Below are 17,897 nucleotides of genomic sequence, written 5' to 3' on the forward strand. Positions count from 1 at the left end.
GTAGCAAAATTCACACGAACCACTTTGGTCACTTGATATAAACACACTCGAGCAAAATGAATGGTATATTTTAGCAATCTTACAAATATTTGCCAGTTTAGCATCCATAAAAGTAAATGACAAAGCGTAGCTTTCCCAATTTTAGACGCATAAAAGCGTAAAACTAGTGGAAATACAAATAAAAATCACTCTCCTATTATATAAAGACTGATAAGTTAGTTTCCCAAATACATCAAGTTTGCAAAATAGCTTGATCGTAGGTATTAACTACTTAGGGTTTAGCAATTCAAGCCACTTTTCAGGCGAAAATGCTTTAAACGGGCACTACACCTGCGAATCTGGATTTAGGCAGTGAAAAATAGTCTTATATAGGTACATAATCTGAGATTGCAAATGTGGGGTTGATAATTTGCGATCTAAGCGGATCATGAAATATAGCCAAGTGTACAACACAGCGCCGTTCCAAGTTACTTTTCTTCTTACCACTAGAGCATTTCGCACGTTTGTCTGAAGAAAAAGGCTACTTTGTAGCTTAGGAATAAAACCATGCTTGAGCTAAGATGCTTTACAGCACACATAATTTGAATTTCTACTTATTTTATTAAAAGGAAATGAAAACAAAGATCCTTGAAACTACATCGAATGAAAACAATGAAATTGAACAAAAACTAACCAGTTGGAAACCATCATTTAGACACTTAGAGATTCCCATGGAAGGAGAACACGAACTAGGGTTTCTCGATCCGGAAACATTGTTAGTCTCGGTGGTCAGAAGTAGTATTTCCTCATCGTGTTCACGTCCAGACGGAGTGCAGGTCTGTGAGGGTTCATCGACACGCGGTTGCCACTCAACACGATACTCGGTGATGGAGGCGCCGTTAGTCTGCCCCACCTCCTCCCAACTCACCAACACACTGGTTGCAGAGGTCGGTTTCACTCGCGGTGGCGCCCCAGGAGCTGATGGCGGTGATGGTGCCGTAGCAAAGGTACTCCATTCAGACCACTCCGACCAACCAGTCGAATTTCTAGCACGTACCCGGAAGGCAAACAACTGGCCAGAGTGAAGGCCCCGGACCTCACAACTGTTCTCCACACCCGCAAAGACTAACCGTGAGGGGGTGGCAATGCTGGTCTGGTGCTGAGGACTAGAGGTGACGGAACCGGGAGCAGAGAGCACTCCCGCTGCTATTGCCGCCACGGAGGAAGAGGAAGGAGGAATTGGTTCCACATTGGCATGTAGGTCTCGCATACTCTCAGAGGAGGTAATCCCCATCACAAAAGAAGGGGCCTTCGGCCAAGATGTACACTTAATTGGACTCCCAGAGATTGGATCACGGAGTGACTGCCAGAGTTCGTAGGAGAGAATAGGAGCCCCACCGTTTGATGTGGGTGGATCCCAGGTGAAACTGAGTTCAGTGGGGTTGGAGCGGCCGAAAAGACGGAGGTTTGAGGGTGGGTTAATTGGAGGTACGGCGGGGGTGGTGACCTTAAGTGGAGAGGTCGAGGCGCGACCCCAAGGGACGACACTGGATGAACTTGTAGTACGAGCGTGGGGTTGACTAGACACAGTCGCACGATGCGAGGAGGCACGGACGCGAAACTGGAAGGACTGGCCAGGTATGAGGTTGCAAACAGTTACCTCCTTGCAGCGACCCTCGTAGATTGCGTACCAGGCACAGGCAGAGTCGGTGGCCTCGTTGTCGGAGCTCTCGGAGAAGCTGAGCGAGGAGGTGGCAGCAGCGCCAGACCGCTCACCAGGATTGTTGATCGGGCTGGCGGAGGAGGGTACGCGGAACGGCAACTGCGGCACGTCGTTCACCTTTCCCAAGGAATAGATACTGCTCGTAGGTGGTTGAAGTACGTAGGTGGACGGTGGCACACACGCGAACGCGTTGTTATCTGATGAAGCTTAAAGTAGGCGTAAAACAAACGGGACATCAAAAGAAAATGAGGAATTACTAACTCAGCCCAGCGTCAAAGGCTAATTAAAATCCAAATGGTTCAGAGATGTTCAGATACAGCAGCCCATTCTTCTAAACCAGTCAGAAGTCCTCTAATGACAAACGCAAACCAATTTAACTTGCAATTATCATAACGTTTATCGGGATAAACACTAATATATATAGGATTTAGGCAAACTCAGAAAACATCAGTGACCTGCTTTGATCGCAGCAATTTTTAGCAATTCGTGTTGATGTTGGGAGAGAACAAAGGAACGAGTCCAAGCTCTACTATGTCTGGGAGACGGGCATTAATGTTGCTTTTATTTGCATTAAAACCGACTTGCTTTTAAAAGCGCGAAGATTCGTTAGACTCCATGTAAACTAATGTATCAGAAAGGCACAAAGGAAAAACGACTGCCAATACTTGATAACTACTTTTTGGTATTCTGATTACAAAACTAATGAACGTTCCAATTCCTTTGTCACAATGAGATTTCATGAAAGTGAATTGAATAAAAACAAACGCCAAGTCGATCACAGAGAAATTGAAGTACAGTTGTTTCAAAATTGACCAGGCCTACAACGGAATGGAAGTATGATTTTTTGTGTTTTAAAAGCGCCACTACTCGAAAATCTGTAGATTGACCATGAGGGACATTAGTTGACTAATTTAGAAAGCAGTTTTTATGGAATATCGTTAGCAAATTCTTTTAAATATTAGTCCAAAGCTTTAAATGAAGAGAGTACGATATTTTGGGTATAAAAAACAACAACGCTGCAAGTTTTTAAATAAGTATTCTCCGGTAAATCACCACTACCAGTGTATAAAAAATATATTTACTGCGAGAAATTCGTAGTTAATTTTAGCACAGCGGATAAAAACGCTCCGTTCATGCGTAAATAAAGAGGCAAAATGTTCTGGATTGGCAGATGGCAAAGGAATTTGCATTTGGCTCAGCAGCGCAATAAGCAAATTAGAGCAAGTAACTCAAACAGTCAGGTGGAAAGCCCACAGAGGTGCACAAAAAAGGAACAATAACCACTTTTTGGTAATGACGCTTGTGTGAAGAAAAGAGGTACATGCGCCATTGAGAGCACTAAAGTTATCAAAGTGTTGAACGAATTGGAGGAGGGCTCCAAGAATTTGCAAGTAAAAGCTTTTCACTGGTTACAAAATCTGCTACACTGTAACTGACGTTGTACAAATTATTTCTTTGAGAATAAAAAGCATAATCGTGAAGGGGTGAACATTGACTAAAGTTCAAGGGATACATTTTCACAGCCTAACGACTGTCGCACATTATATCATCACCCTTTTGAGGCACATGTAACATGCGCTGTGACCAGATAATTTTTGTGAATATGGCTAGCCACCGTCATTGTGTCAAAAAAGCCATATTCACTTGAATACTCTAATTTCTTGGTTTAAGGCACATGAGACATTATAGAAATGGGTAGAATATGAAGGGGCGTAGATTTCATACTTGAAAGGACTGCACCACACAATTCACCACAATCGTACTGAAGACTCTTCTCAACCATCGCCTAAGTTTTTCTTGCTGTACAATCATCTTTATCTGAACATTTTTTACTAGAAAATATTGATGGGGTAGGCTGGTAATGATGGAAGGAAGAGAAATGAATGTGTTAAAGGACCACTTAAGAAACCTGAGATAAGGTTAGATAAATCCCATTTCCACTGTGGTAAAAATGTATCCTTCCACGCACTAAAGGTAAATGAATAAAAGTTAAAATTTTTCACGAATCGTGGTCGCAAAAAAAAATTCTACGGTTGCTTGCCCAAAAAATATCATTTTATTTTTAAAATGAAAAAAAAACACTTGGTGCCATTCGGATACAGAAATTGGGATATCAACGCGTAGTCAAAGCGCCCGCTAATTCTAGAAGTTGGAAATTGACGTTCGTGGACTGGGTTTTCCGTTTAGGGATAGGTTTGACGTTGAAAAATAAATTATTTTGGCCTTTGAGCGTGGATAATTTGAATGGATTTCGTGGCTGGGAAAGCTGAAGAAAATAGCATGCAAGAACGTGAGGAAGGAAGAAATAGGAAATCAATTTGCAACTGAGTAAAAACTGCATTGAAACCTTAGCTAAAAGATCAAACATTAGACGCAGTCATGAACACTGCGTCCGTATGTGATCAGTTTAATGCTTATCAGAACTCCCATACGAATGTCTGATTGAAAGGTTTCATTAGTATAGTGTTCGACATTAAAACATGAAATAAGCTCATTTTACGGATTAGAAGAATCGTGAAATGCCTACCCTTATAAATATCGGAGATGGCATTTTGGAGTAAATCTAACTCGAAACGCGGTCAGATAATCGTCCTCGGAGTGGAGGGCCAGAGAAAAGGAGTATTTCAACGTCCCCCATAGATATCAGATCTGATTTTCTAAAAGGATACCCTACTTCCAATTAGACCATTCTAAGCTATTTTTATTCATGTTGGATTAAGACATTAAAAAGTCCATGTGAAAATGTCTTTTGAGTTCAGCACCATCATCGTAATGACTTCTGTTTCGTGTAAGAGCTTGTCAATCGCAAAAATGAATAAGTCATTAGAAATAACAATAACAATTTGCAGAAGAATATTGCAGATCACAACTGAGTGTCAGGTAAATGGGCTGATGTTTGTATCATTAAAGTGCTATTCATTACTAATTCAGACCTGTGATCGAAGAGCAGCGCCAAGTTAAATTCAGACAACACTTACAAAAAGCCATTCAAATTAAAATGAAGTGAATTGATGAATAAATGTTAAACATAGTCTTCTGGCCATTAATATGAGTAAATGGAACCAATGATCGAACGTGTGGATTAAAAGTCGTCAATATTGAAAGTATTTGGATGAGGGGATCTCTAAGATCCATCTCTATTCATAAGCTCCCAAAATCTTCAGTTAATGAGGCAAAAATGGAGCCCTACGTCCCAAAATAATAGCAATACTACCGGCTGTTATTATATAAATTTCATTCCCGCAATTCAAGAAGGAATTTCTCTCAATAAATCGCGCAAATAACGTCTCTCAATAGGGAATTCGGAGCACCGCATACTACCGGGATCTTAATTCGAATAAAGGACAGCTGCCCCATTTATCTCAAAGAAGACTGTGGGCAGCCGAAAGAAGTAGGCTTCACCATGTGTATGCTCCGGGGGTGGGGTGGGGTGGGGCAAATGGCCATAAAGGCTGGGGGACAACAAATGTGCAACGCAAAAATTGTACAAAAGCGATAAAAACGATTTATGTATGTGGGGCTAATTGCCAGAGGGCTTGCAGTTTCCTGTAAAGGGAATTTTGATAAATTAACTGCTTCAATCCACTTGTAAGTCGCACTCAAGGCAAATGAACGTACCAATGACCCACGGCCAGCAAATAGGGCCCCGAATCTCGGAAGATTTGATCTCCTCGGAGTCAGCTGCGGGATGGAGATAGTGCAAACTTTCCTTTTTGTGCTGTTGGTGTTGTAGTTGTTGCTGGTGCATGGTGTACTTGCGAAGAAGTGAGGTGGGCAGTTGTGGCATGAGGACTTCCAATCGGTAGGCGCTCACCGGCATCCCCCCGTCGTCGTCCGGAGCTGACCAACAAAGGTTCACGTGAAACGGCCGCACGCGTCCTCGCAACTGCAAAACAATGCCAAATCAATGCCCTCGATCAAAATCATCTCGATTATAGGCATACATTATGAATTGAGATCTGGTATATTAGCCTAAAATGTCATAATTTGATGCAAGTTTACATTCAGAGCCTTCACATATTCCGTAATTATCAATCTTCAAAGTAAATAAATACAAACATTTTACCGACTTGTGATTTTATCGGATAATTGTGTCTTCTTAACTCGTTTTTGGATTCAAAGTTGCCTCTGTGGCAAATAAATAAATAAATAACCAAATGAATACACACATAAAGTCCCTCAATTCGGTGAGAAAGCATTCGACAGCAACTTTTGTTACTCCATAGCAGATCAAAATAGTCTATTCACAAACCAGGTATTAACAACATTTTGATTTTTAAGGCAGTATGAAATAGGCTCAATCTAGAAAGCCAATTCTTATCACTCCATTATTACCGCCCTGAGACTATTGTAACGCGAAATCCATACCCGCTTCCCGTTATCGCACATTTCATCAGCTCACTTGGAATCATAATTTCTAAATCTGCTTATAAAAATTACGAACACGACTTCGTCTTTTCGAATCAACGCACGTGCATTTGATACACACACCCGCAACCAGGATCTCAGAATTTCCTTTTCTTTTTCAGGCCAATTTATTCCTCTTGATTAAATATATATATATATATATATGCAACGCGTCGGCTCAAGTGAGAAAGTTGGGACGAAATCGCAAAAGGAATTGCTTCAAATCACTTCACAAGAATGCATATCATAAATTGCGTTGGAAAGGTCGTAACCTTCATAGCAATTTTATGCTCCCATAGGAAATGATGGGGAGTCTGCACTTTTGCCCTCCCCTATTTAATAGCTTAACAAAGTAGCCGAAACAGTGGGACTCAAATTTCAAATGCCCTTGCTTTCTGCACCTAGGAACTGAAAAGATAAGTAAACAACCGCCAAATGGAAATTGTTTACAATGCTGATATTGTTCTCTCCCTCTGTTTACGCAAGACATCCCGAAATATGACAACATTTGGACCTCCGGCTTATTTGGCTGTAAAAAAGGAAAACTCACTCTTAGACCCTTGGGAGCAGTGGGTAGATCAGGAACGGTACGGAAGGCTACGATATCGCTCCAATGACTAGTTCCATCCACATTGCTAGCAGCCAGTCGAAAGCGATAGAGACAGCAGCGCCGCAGACCCTCCACCAAGTACTGCGTGGCGTCATCGTCGTAAACCTTCTTAAAGTGCTGACGCGCTTCGCCCTCCTGCATCTCCAGTTGGTAGCGCAGGATTGATTTGGAAGGGGCTGAGGAGGACCCGTGACTAGTGGGCTGGAGCTCCCAGGTGAGATGAAGGCTGTGAGTCGTGGCTTTAAGCAAACGCGGCGGATCAGGTGAAGATGGTGGCAGACCGTAAGTCATCACCGACACTACATCACTCCAGGGGCTACGATGGAGAAAGCGCGTGAGGCATGGATTATTCTAATCTCATGAATGGCTCAAGGATTAGAGCTCATAACCACCAAGGTACTTACTGTTTAAAATGACCAGGTAGTGATAGGATTTAGAGGAACTTCAGAACATTGGCAATTATTCCTTAAAAGCGGTAAGCAAGGATAAAGAAAACAGTTCGTTAATCGTAGCTAATATCCTATTCACTATATCACAATGCGAAACGATGAGTGTCCATAAGCATAGCCCTACTGCAATGCCCAGCCTCCCATTCTAGACGATTTAGAGCCCCCTGGGAAAAAAGGGAGGCGTGGACAATTAGCATAGACTAGCAAAGCGTTAGTTTTTCAATGTGTGACACAGGCATCTTCCACTCCAGAGACAGCATTTATACTTCCTCACTACCTGTACCGCACAATTCGCACAAGTTTTCGCGGCTTATATATGTATGTACTCCCTTTCGTGGAGGAGCTTTTTTTGGGATCAACATATACCTGTATGATATACATTTGCATTTAAGCAAAAAAGTGGTGATCTTTGGGTGGAAATAAATAACGGGAAACATTTACGTCCCAATTTCTATTGAGCTTTAAAAGGCGTATTTGTTGGAAAAAGTGAATTTAAAGACTGAAGAAAGGCTACGATGATAAACAGGAGAGAGGAATGAATGAGAGAACCGTCACAAACTAACCTCTGTCCATGTGTATTGATTGCCGCAACACGTAGCATATAGGTGGTGGCTGGTAGGAGATGAGAAAGCTTATGGAAGCGTTGGATCCCCGTGTAGCAAATCTGAAATGATGGCGCCCCCTGAAGTGGAAATATTAAGTTCATAACTTTGGGAATCCACTTGGTCGTAAAAGGAAGGTTAACTTAACAGCATAACGGATCGTGTTTAAAGAAATGGGGGTGGTATAATTGCCTGCTCGTATAACCTCAGATAGGCTACGCTGGTACTATGAAGAAAGTATGACATCAGAAGCACCGATCTAGGAATGTTGTGGAGACTCCATGTAGAGTCGCGCTATAGGATATCCTTAGACTATCGGAAAACTGCTAATGGATGCCAAACTAACAGAAAGGCCTAGCAGTGGTTTTCATTTAGCTAACACAATAACAGTTCCAGTCTTTGTTAAGAGTAAGATCTATTAGTCTGAGGACTTATGAACTACGGACATTGATGAATGAATTTTGAACTAGCTATCGTTCACCTTCCGAAAAAAGTCAAGGATGGTGTTGAGAGCAAAAAAGGTTCCAGGAGAAAAAACAATTGTACAACTGAAAATCGTAAGAAGAATGAATAAATTATGTGATGGGAATCGAGCAGATTTTCCAGCCCCCGTATAACGGAAATATTTTTTGCATACAATGATATCGCAAACAGAAATCAGTGGTATCCGCAACCCCATTCAAATGTACAAGTTATATTAATAAGCATACTTGCGTGGCGAATAAAAGTGAAAAAGTAGCGCTTGGGAAAAGGAGGAATGGACTACTTTAAGAATGTCAGCTGACACCTAATTTGCCGATGCTGATTTTTTTTAAAAAAGGCAATGTTTGAGTAATCAAAAAAGTACTTTTCCTCTACTGAAATGAAAGGCAATTCTCGAGCAATTGTTCTGCTTTGGTCGTAGCAATCACTACTATGTTCATGACTTTCCCCATGAAGAAACAGACAGACTTCTGAAATTTTTTTTTTAAAACATCGTCGTCAAGTGAATTTTAAAACCTTGGGGTAAGTGATAATATTACTTAGATCTTTAAATAATCGCTATGTGGCCAAAACGACAATTAAATTTAATTCTGAAATCATTTCAGTCTAGCTAATTTGGGAGTTTTAGGGCCCTTCCAAAGATGTACAAGGTAGATACTGACAGGTATACCGATTCAGAGGGCAGTGAAATTAGGGAAACAAACTTGTACTACACAAGCAGTGTTGGCTATCTATATTCCAACTGGAATATTTGTATCATCCACAGCTTATACCAATTTGCATGAAATGAAAAGCACCACCAGCCTGCTGAAAGTAAACTTTATGAATGAGAAAAAGTTGTTAACGTAGAGTTGTTCCCGTCTGCGGTCGAATTAACACGAAGCATTGTCAACAATCCCGGCACTGCCTCTACCGGCGGTAATTAAACGACTGGCACGAAGTGTTTACGCAGCTCGACTGCCAGCAGACAAATTAGTGATCCTTATATTAGCTTCAATGGTAATGGACTAGACTGTGCCATTTACAAGAGGGAGGGAGGGGGAGCACAGGGCGCCACAAAAGGCAGGAGAGCGGAAAAAAAATAAGCAATTTTTTCCCATTTGAGGATTAAGTACGCTCCCAAAAGATTTGATTCTTTTCACGTCCAGAAAATGAAAATAAATTGCCTATACGTGTGGCAATGCTTGGCAATAAAATGCGCAGATGGGATAATTTACCGGTCATCGTACCAGTAAATTCAAACAGAAAGACTGAGAAAGGAGGTATGAACATAAAAAGTGCAAAACATCGGCCCATCCCATTCATTTTTGGTGAGCCCCTTGATTGCAGACCCAATCACTTACATTAATCAAAACACACGGTCATGCGTTGCTGAGACAATGCGCAACCTCTTCCACCACTCAGAATTGACAAGGCTACTCGGTCCCTGATACTGTAAAAATAGATTAGTTAATCCAGATTTCCCATATTCATCCTGGAGATACGCTTCTTCGATTTGTGCTAAACACGTTTACTATCAATCCCGTAAGTAACATGATGCCCCCGATTTCCTAGTCTGAGTCTAAAGTCACAAATGCATGGCGTGCTCTTAACCATTCTAAAGACAACTAGACGGATCAAATCGTATGTCCAACAGATTAGGTGAGTTTAAGGCAATGCTATAAACGTAAGGCGTTCGTAGTCTGAGTATAATTATATTCTTCCAAGCGTTTGAGTAGCATTTGGGTTGACCAGAAAAAAATAATTACAAGTAATGTAGCCTATCAGAACAGTAAAATATGGGCTGCGAAGGTCGATTTTTATAGGGCTAGCAATATAAGTTTCCACGAGCTTAAAATTTGTTTACCCTAAAAATTTGGCAGGTTTTAAGAGTTGGCACTTGATAAAAAAACAAAGAAGGACAGGCATCACAAGCGTACCAATTTCGCATTATTTACCCAGGTGTGTATTTGTTTTTCATTTCATAAAATGAACCTCCCGAACGAAGAGAAAATAAGTTCTGAGGGAGCATGTCACTGAATATTAATTCCATAGCGTACGAGTTATCGAAAAGTTAAGTGAATGCATCTTGGTAGGAGGACGGCTGGGTAGCCTTTGAGGCTGTAAATGTCATAAACATACACTAACCTGCTGTCCACAGTTCTTGATCAGGCACAGAGCGTAGAAGCACGCCTTCTAATGGTTTGTATTTTTTGTCCCGGTCTGTTGATTCAATCACAGATAAGTGCTCCGATAAAAGAACATCTGGCGCCTTTCGCATACACCCACATAAATTGGCAATTAGCCAGTTTTTCGGAGAACAAAATTATATTTCTCTAGTTTTCAGAGGCATTATTGCATTGGACCAAATGTGATCTGCGCGTAAATTGGTCGCCACAAATGGGTGTGTCATTTCTTCTCTACCACATGGTACATAAAAGCGCACTCCAATTGGTTTTCTGGCTCACTGGTCCCCAATTAGGCCCTACTTCTTCGCCTTCTTTACGCACTCACTCTAGGTAAACGAATGGTCCGTTTTTGTGCGTGTTAATTTTTCTGACATTGTTTAAAGAGAGAAATTGACATGATTTTCTGGAACCCCTCCCTTCCAGTTTCTCCTGTCTGGAAAAGGAGGTTTGGGAGCGTCTCTTCTGCGGACAAATATCGGTCCCTTTTTAATGAGGATGACTGAACGATTTCGGCTCATACATGATACACTAGTATTGGCCGAGATTTCTCACGAGAACTTCGGGAAAAAAAAATAATTCCACCTTCATTCTATTGGCTTGAATGTCGTAAGCTAATTAAATCATTTATAAAAGGTTATTTTTGAGTGCGTTGCTCCGGCTTTGACGTTCATAGACCCGAGACACAACCCTACAGATTACAAGCTAGTGCATTTCTTAAAAAAAGAGGATTTAAAAGCCTTTGAACATGTCAACGAGTTGGTTATTTAAGAAATAGTCGACAAGCTACCCAAATTAACAATGGCATCGAGCCTTGATTGCATTTAAAGGAGCGTTGCAATAGGGATGAGAAAACTTTAAATTTAGACCACTGTCGCTGTACACCTCCAATAATGCAAAGTTGCCTCAATAACCAAAAAATCACATCACCTTGAAACCATTTATTAAAATCTCAAATATCTGGTCGGTAAGAGAAGTCAAATAGCTTAAAGAATCCCATGGCTATCTATTTAGATAAGCCAGGAGCGTCAAAGGGGGATTTCCATTCAAAATAACCTTGCGATCTAGATTCAAAAATGGACAACATAATCAAAGCACAATTGACGGAGTTAGTACATTTAAAAAATGGAAGTTCAACAGACGAAGGAGAAGTTAGGCACTTATCACTACGCTACCTCTTAAGGTTGAACTTATCAAGGGGAATTTGTCAGGGTTAAATTGGAAAATAAGTAGTTCTCGTAGACATGAATTGGAAATAATCTCTAGGATTCTTTTAAGTACTTAGTAAGCTTAGTTCGACAGCGATGCCACGTTTCAAATAAAACGTGGTAGCAATCACCCCACTTTCACACCAGGAATGAAATCTGAAGAAGCCGCATTCATCTTGCTTTTTTAATTCCTATGGCCTTTTGGCAGTGACAAACGACTACCCACATGCGCTATCACTAACCCGTAGTTCTGCACTATAAATTTCTCGCTTATTAAATAATTCCTTGAGTACCCTTCGCGTTAGTTTTAGCTAAAAAGTTTATAATATTTGGGTATTACTTCCAAATGCCTTTATTAGATTTTCATGTGGAAAGACAGGAAGTCAGGGAATAATTTACCTCACAAAATAATTTGCGAAATCTGATGGGCAGGCGTCATTAGAAGGTAGTGTCCACAGGATAGCTAATTGTGAATCTACTTACCCCAGCCTTGGTGACTGTAGCGTATTGGAGGCAGTAAGAAATAATTTTGGACCCATTGTCCGCAGGTACCGCCCATCGCACGCTTAGAGTGCTCTTTGTCCTTGCAAACACATTCGGTGGCCGCGGGCACGATGGTTCGGTTGCCAAGGTGACGAACTCTGCGGACTCTGAGGCAGTACCACAGAGACCCTCGTACATGCAACACACTCTACAAAGTAGAAGAGCTAAAGACTTACACCAGCCACGTAATTCTAATACCTGAAGAGTGTTACGAGGTAACTCTGGTGGTTTACCCCCATTGTCTATGAAATAACATCCAGTGATACCTTTGTACGGATCAAGGATAAGCAAGGAAATTGTGCAGTTCTGATGACGCAGTAGACTCAAGAAGGATAGAAATCACGTTATCTTGTTTGGGAAAAACACGAGGATGAGAACAACGCAACTATCGGATGCATCATAACAATTTCACCAAAATGCCAGCTGACTATGTAAGTGCGAAGCTGTATGAATGAGAAGTAGGGGAATTCAATGATTTGCTCGAACTTGACCATTCAAGAACGCTGATTGTTGAAAATAGATTAACCAAGGCAACGACTTTTCAAAATGGTCATAAATTCACAAGGACAATGCCTTGAGGAGTATTTTTAATCACCACAGTACCCAGAAATTGGGTTAAAATGACAATTGCTAAGACGGGCAAAATGCCAACTCCCAAAAACCAAAACTTCACCAATGATAAGCGCAAAAAGTTTTGTAAAGAGACACTTAATTTCTTTGAAATGAAGTACTATTTGGCTTACATTTGGTTTAAGCTCACTATCTTAATACTTTAGCACATTTCTGACGGAAAAAAGTTTGCTTTTGCATTGATTTTTTATAGCAAATCTATCCAATCCTTTTTGACACTAATAATGAGGTAAAGTCTAGCAACGATCTCTTCGCCCTTTGCTCAAAAATGAATCGGTTGCAAAGTGACAGTCAGTTAAGTACACTTTTTGGTGCCAGTCCTCACCACATTCATGCATTACCAAAGAGCTTGAGGAACCCGGATGTACATGAATTAAATGAGGAACATGTAACAATAAAGTAGTAAATAGAACACGCATTTGCAGTGGATGAACACTGTGTGGAATTTAAAGACAAACAAAGGAACTAACACGGTCTAAAGGCGTTTTCGATAACGACTCGCATTAAGATAAATCCAAGCATTCTCATAACTGTCCAAGTGCATAACAAAATCATGCAAAATATGAAATCCATTTAGACATCAACAAAATCATTAGCATAACAATAAGCCACGCTGAAGATAAACAAAAAACTTTTTTAGAAGAAAAGTTGAACGACGACTCATTCTTCAACTTGTTGGATTTGAGAAGAGACAAAAATTGTCTAGCTTTTCAGCTGCTTCGGCGTTAAAACCATTCCTGATTTAAGTACTGTAAGCTTCTGTTAAATGGTGTTACAAATGGTCCGAAATTAATAATGCTCATGATAGTACATAATAGAAGCTTTTAAATAAACAAATCAGGAAATGTTTGGACAGGGAGGCAGCTGAAATATCAGACAAGGGAATCTCGGCTGTGTCTATATCTACTCGTGCAAGACAGTACCAAGTCAGGAGAGAGGACTATCCTAACAGACGACGCTCTGGTTAAATAAGATGAAAAAAGGAACTTAGACAATTATACCAACATGATAAATAGAGTGTATCACATCATACGACTGAATCAATTAAACAAAAGTTACAAAATGTAGATTTTTTGCATTTCAGGCCTGTTGTCCCGTCGCCGCGTTAGCAACTGAGAAAAGTGAATGTTGCAAATAACCATTACGACATCTGGCACACTTTATGAGCTTAGTTAACGCTTTATCTTGTGACTGATTAAAAATTAAGCACTGCCTCAAGTATACTCAAATAGATCCTCCCGCCTTGAAAAAAAGTGAGCTCAAATTCTGTTGTACAACAGACGCCTTCACCTGCCACACGCGGTCCTGCCTGTTAATCACTCGGTGGAAAAAGAACAGAAAGGGAGGTGGGTGAATGCCGAGAGCAAACCCTAAATCATTTTTTACAGACCGTTGCTGATGTGCGTGTGTGCGTCCATAATAGGACATTAGGCATACACAAGTATTTTGTGATATACGATAAGTGGCAGTTACTTGTGTGCCTGTGATGATGCTGATGATGGCAGCCACCATTAGTGATGACGGCCATGGTAATGCATCCCCCTGGATGTGCACGCGGATATAGGAGTTGAGGGTCATAGGAGCCTGCTACCACTTCACTTCCCCCCCCTACCCCCCCTTCTTAAATCCTTCAAAAATGGAATCCGATCGACCTAAACTTCATGCAGGAATCACAAGTAGGTGCATGAATATCCTGTAATTGCAAATTTAATACTTTTCCTCTAGCCACCTAAACAAAAAGCATCAATGAAAAACGCAGTATCACCTTCCAATATCACTGCCGAAACTAGTATTTAATTTTTTAAAGTGCAAATTGGAAAACCATAAATATTTTCATTAGGAAAAGAAATAATCTTCTTGGTTAAAGATTTTAAAATAAACTGATAAAAACTGTCAGATGAATCTACTTCCTATGCGATGAGGTATGGGGGCAACCAGCATTCCATTGATGCAAACATCTTTTGAGTCATTTAAGCACACACTAAAGGCGTAAATCTGCCAGCCTACCATGGACAAGGCTTACAGAACGTGCTTATGCATGTCCGCGCTGGCAATGATGGGCCAGTCAGCATTAAAGACATACACAACGGACAAAGGCTTGCCGTGCGTGATTTACAGAAGCGGCAGTAGTGTCAAGCCCGGAAATGAGCACCACCAGGTTCAAGTCTGCGATCTTACAGCCTGCACATCGTGGTCTCGTAGTTAGTCCTCACAAGTATACATGATTTTAAGGTCGGTTTAGGTTATGCGCAGCAGACATCAATATTACTGTTTCATATCTTTCCATTATGTTTTAGGGTTTTCCAGAATCAGATGCTTCAACAGGGCACCCTTCTCTGCGGAATCACTGAGAACCGATTCGACGCTATTTACCAAATATTAACGAAGCATCATGTAAAAGGAAGGCGAAGGAGAGACTGAAACCTCCACAAAAATGTAACACACCTCCCGCACTAATGCACACCAGTGTTGTTTTGTACGGGCTAAAAAAGTACCGCTCACATTTGTAAAATTTTGCCGTGAAATTACCTCGTTTTGTCTTTCAAATAAACATTTCTAGCACGAGAGACCGGACTAAAATTAAATATGCATTAATGCTATTTCAGCGTGATGTCCATGAATCCTGCAAACCAGAGTAAGATCTATCAGATAGATTGGAGTAGCAAAGACGGGCCGGAGAGGGCAATAAAAAGCGTGCTTTCTTGAATCTCGGACTTTGTCTTTTCATCAATAAAAAATACGTATCAAAGTGCGTGGCATATTTTGAACCAAGAAAAAACGCATCAGCTTCGTAATTTTCTACGCCTGTGGTGGTTAAATCGCATACTAGAGTGTGTTGGCATGGAAAATCACCGAATTTGACAGCTTTAGCTAAGTAAATCGCTAATACGTCATAATCCGACTGAGGAGAAGTGGATTTCACATGGATCACAAGTTTTCGTAGGAGGGATAATTCGGCTAACGCTTCAAAAGCCTTAGTTTACCTCAATTTGAACTTCAAACTTGAGAAATAAACTGTATATTGTAGGTAGGCCCTTCCCTCATATTTACTTACAGCAGCTGAATCGCATCGTAGTATATTTTCTGAATAGAGTGAAACCTAAAGTAAGGCACTAGGACCACTGAAATGCACCTTCTTGATGTGTAGAGCAAGAGATTACTCCGATGGTGGTGATAAATTGTCCAGCTAAACGAGGATTATTCGCCTAAGAGATGCAAAAGGTGTAGGCATTAAATCGACGTCAAATTCTTCATACCGAGCTAGCGTCAAGTTCGTGCGAACTAAACTGATTAACATTTTCGTGTTCTTATGTACGCATCAACAAAGAACGGTGGATAAGCCAACTAAAAGCCATTAGTTTGATAAAACTAAAGCCGGACAAAAGCTTGAAGCAGCTGTTTCAAGGCGTGAGGTATTTAAGATATAAAAACTCATAGACCACCGAAGAAGAATCGTCTGAATTTGGTTATTCCTTAACTAACATTGTAGCACACCAATGAGGTTGACATTTACTTGAGACATCTTCAATACCTGAAGTTAAATGCATCAAAGCGGACGTACTTTATGTTGTATTGGACACCCGGCCGTAGATCTTGCAGCAGAATGCAGGTTACTTCGCCACTGAAATAAGAGAAAAAATACGCGTCATTATCGAAACAAAACATTCATCTCTTTATTCCGAAAAAAAGCTTCAATCATTAAAAGTCAGGTGGAAAGTGCTGCTTGTCCACAGGCTCCATTCGTGAAAGAATAATAAAAAAGACGTCTAAAATATTAGCAAGGGTTTCATAGACTCATTTCCCGTCTCTAAAAACTCTGCCCTTATTCTGTAAAGACAAAATACCGACATGACATCATATGTTACTTATACGAGCTTCAGTATGTGAATTGCAAGAAATCTCTACTATTTTCAACTGTTCATTAAAAGTTAGAATATTATAAAAGTGTAAACGGTTGCAGGGGTAGTAATGGGTCATCCAGCCTCAGTCCAATTTCTGAAATGCGTGATTAATTATACGCACACGTAGACGCAAACAAAGTTCTCATCGCGTTCGGAGAGGTAGAGTGCGAACCGGAGATGGGAGGGTGGAATAGACCAAGACTTTGAGATGGGTGGGGTATTTGTAGCATCAACAGTGGTGACAGAAGACTCTTGTGTGGTGGACTTGACTGCACTCGTGTCCTCACCCCTATCCTCGTTGTCAGCCCTATCAGATTTCCCTCCCTTCTTGGAAGTTACATTGGAAGGTGGTTTTTGAATTTCCCCAGTAGAGTTTAGCGGCTGTTCATCAATGCAGAGGTTCTCAGGAATTGAGATGTTGATGGTCACACTGCGACTGTCTACGGAACTGATCTGTAATGCAGGGATGTGAAACAGATTTAAACTAGCATTAGCCAGATAATGATAACGTCTGGTAAATAGAGATCCACCTACTGATAATTTACGCAAATACCTCATTCATTATTAGAAATAAATTAATTTAACGTTCGCATTTTCCAGCGAATACCACAATAGAGAGCATGGCCAGGGTTACTCTAATTTTTAAACTGTGTCGAAAAAGAAGCGAGAGAACAAAAGCTCGAAAAAGAACTTCGAAACACTTTTTAGCTTGTGATGCTTAATCAGATCAGAACCAAATAAGAAAACTCGTTAATGGTTTCCTTTGAAGATGGGCCTATTATGATGATCCCTAAGTGATATCGTCTTAAAAAGGGTAGTGCCAGCAGTGAATGTGCGTAACGAGATCAAGAAGAACAATATTAATCCTTTTTAGAATTAACCAGTCCCAGTTTTGTTCGCAGTGAATGGTGTTGGCTGCTGCTAAGGTTGGTGCACACAAATGTCGAAGATAGCGTGATGCGAATGGGCTCATCGCCATTGATTTCTGACCTTCAAAGAAATGACAGAATTGAAAGCAAGGATGGGAAAATGTGGAAAACACCAGCCCGTTGCGCGATTGACAGAGACAAACGTGAATGTGACTAAATGAGTGGAAAAGAGTGTCAGGGTAAATACGCAGATATGTAATTAAGTTCGAAAGTAGGGTAACCAAATAGTCTCATGAGGTTTTTGTAATGAGGATACAATCATTTTAA

The 17,897-nt window shown here is 40.7% G+C and overlaps 1 protein-coding gene across 1 annotated transcript in view; it reads right to left on the reverse strand. All coding sequences in view use genetic code 11, as the record gives it.

The window, feature by feature from the left end:
• The window catches only part of EGR_01117 (Fibronectin type-III domain-containing protein 3A), a gene marked incomplete at both ends in the record, with an annotated part of 51,821 nt that overhangs the window by 9,425 nt on the left and 24,499 nt on the right, over positions 1-17,897 (reverse strand). The window contains 8 exons of the mRNA XM_024490366.1: positions 674-1,899; positions 5,321-5,588; positions 6,660-7,035; positions 7,732-7,850; positions 12,110-12,317; positions 15,855-15,899; positions 16,332-16,421; positions 16,823-17,154. Of these exons, the coding sequence (XP_024355185.1) occupies positions 674-1,899; positions 5,321-5,588; positions 6,660-7,035; positions 7,732-7,850; positions 12,110-12,317; positions 15,855-15,899; positions 16,332-16,421; positions 16,823-17,154 (2,664 nt within the window). The remainder of the gene's footprint in view (positions 1-673; positions 1,900-5,320; positions 5,589-6,659; positions 7,036-7,731; positions 7,851-12,109; positions 12,318-15,854; positions 15,900-16,331; positions 16,422-16,822; positions 17,155-17,897) is intronic.

Source organism: Echinococcus granulosus (genome assembly GCF_000524195.1).
Source record: "Echinococcus granulosus chromosome Unknown EG_S00004, whole genome shotgun sequence".
Taxonomy (NCBI): Eukaryota; Metazoa; Platyhelminthes; class Cestoda; order Cyclophyllidea; family Taeniidae; genus Echinococcus; species Echinococcus granulosus.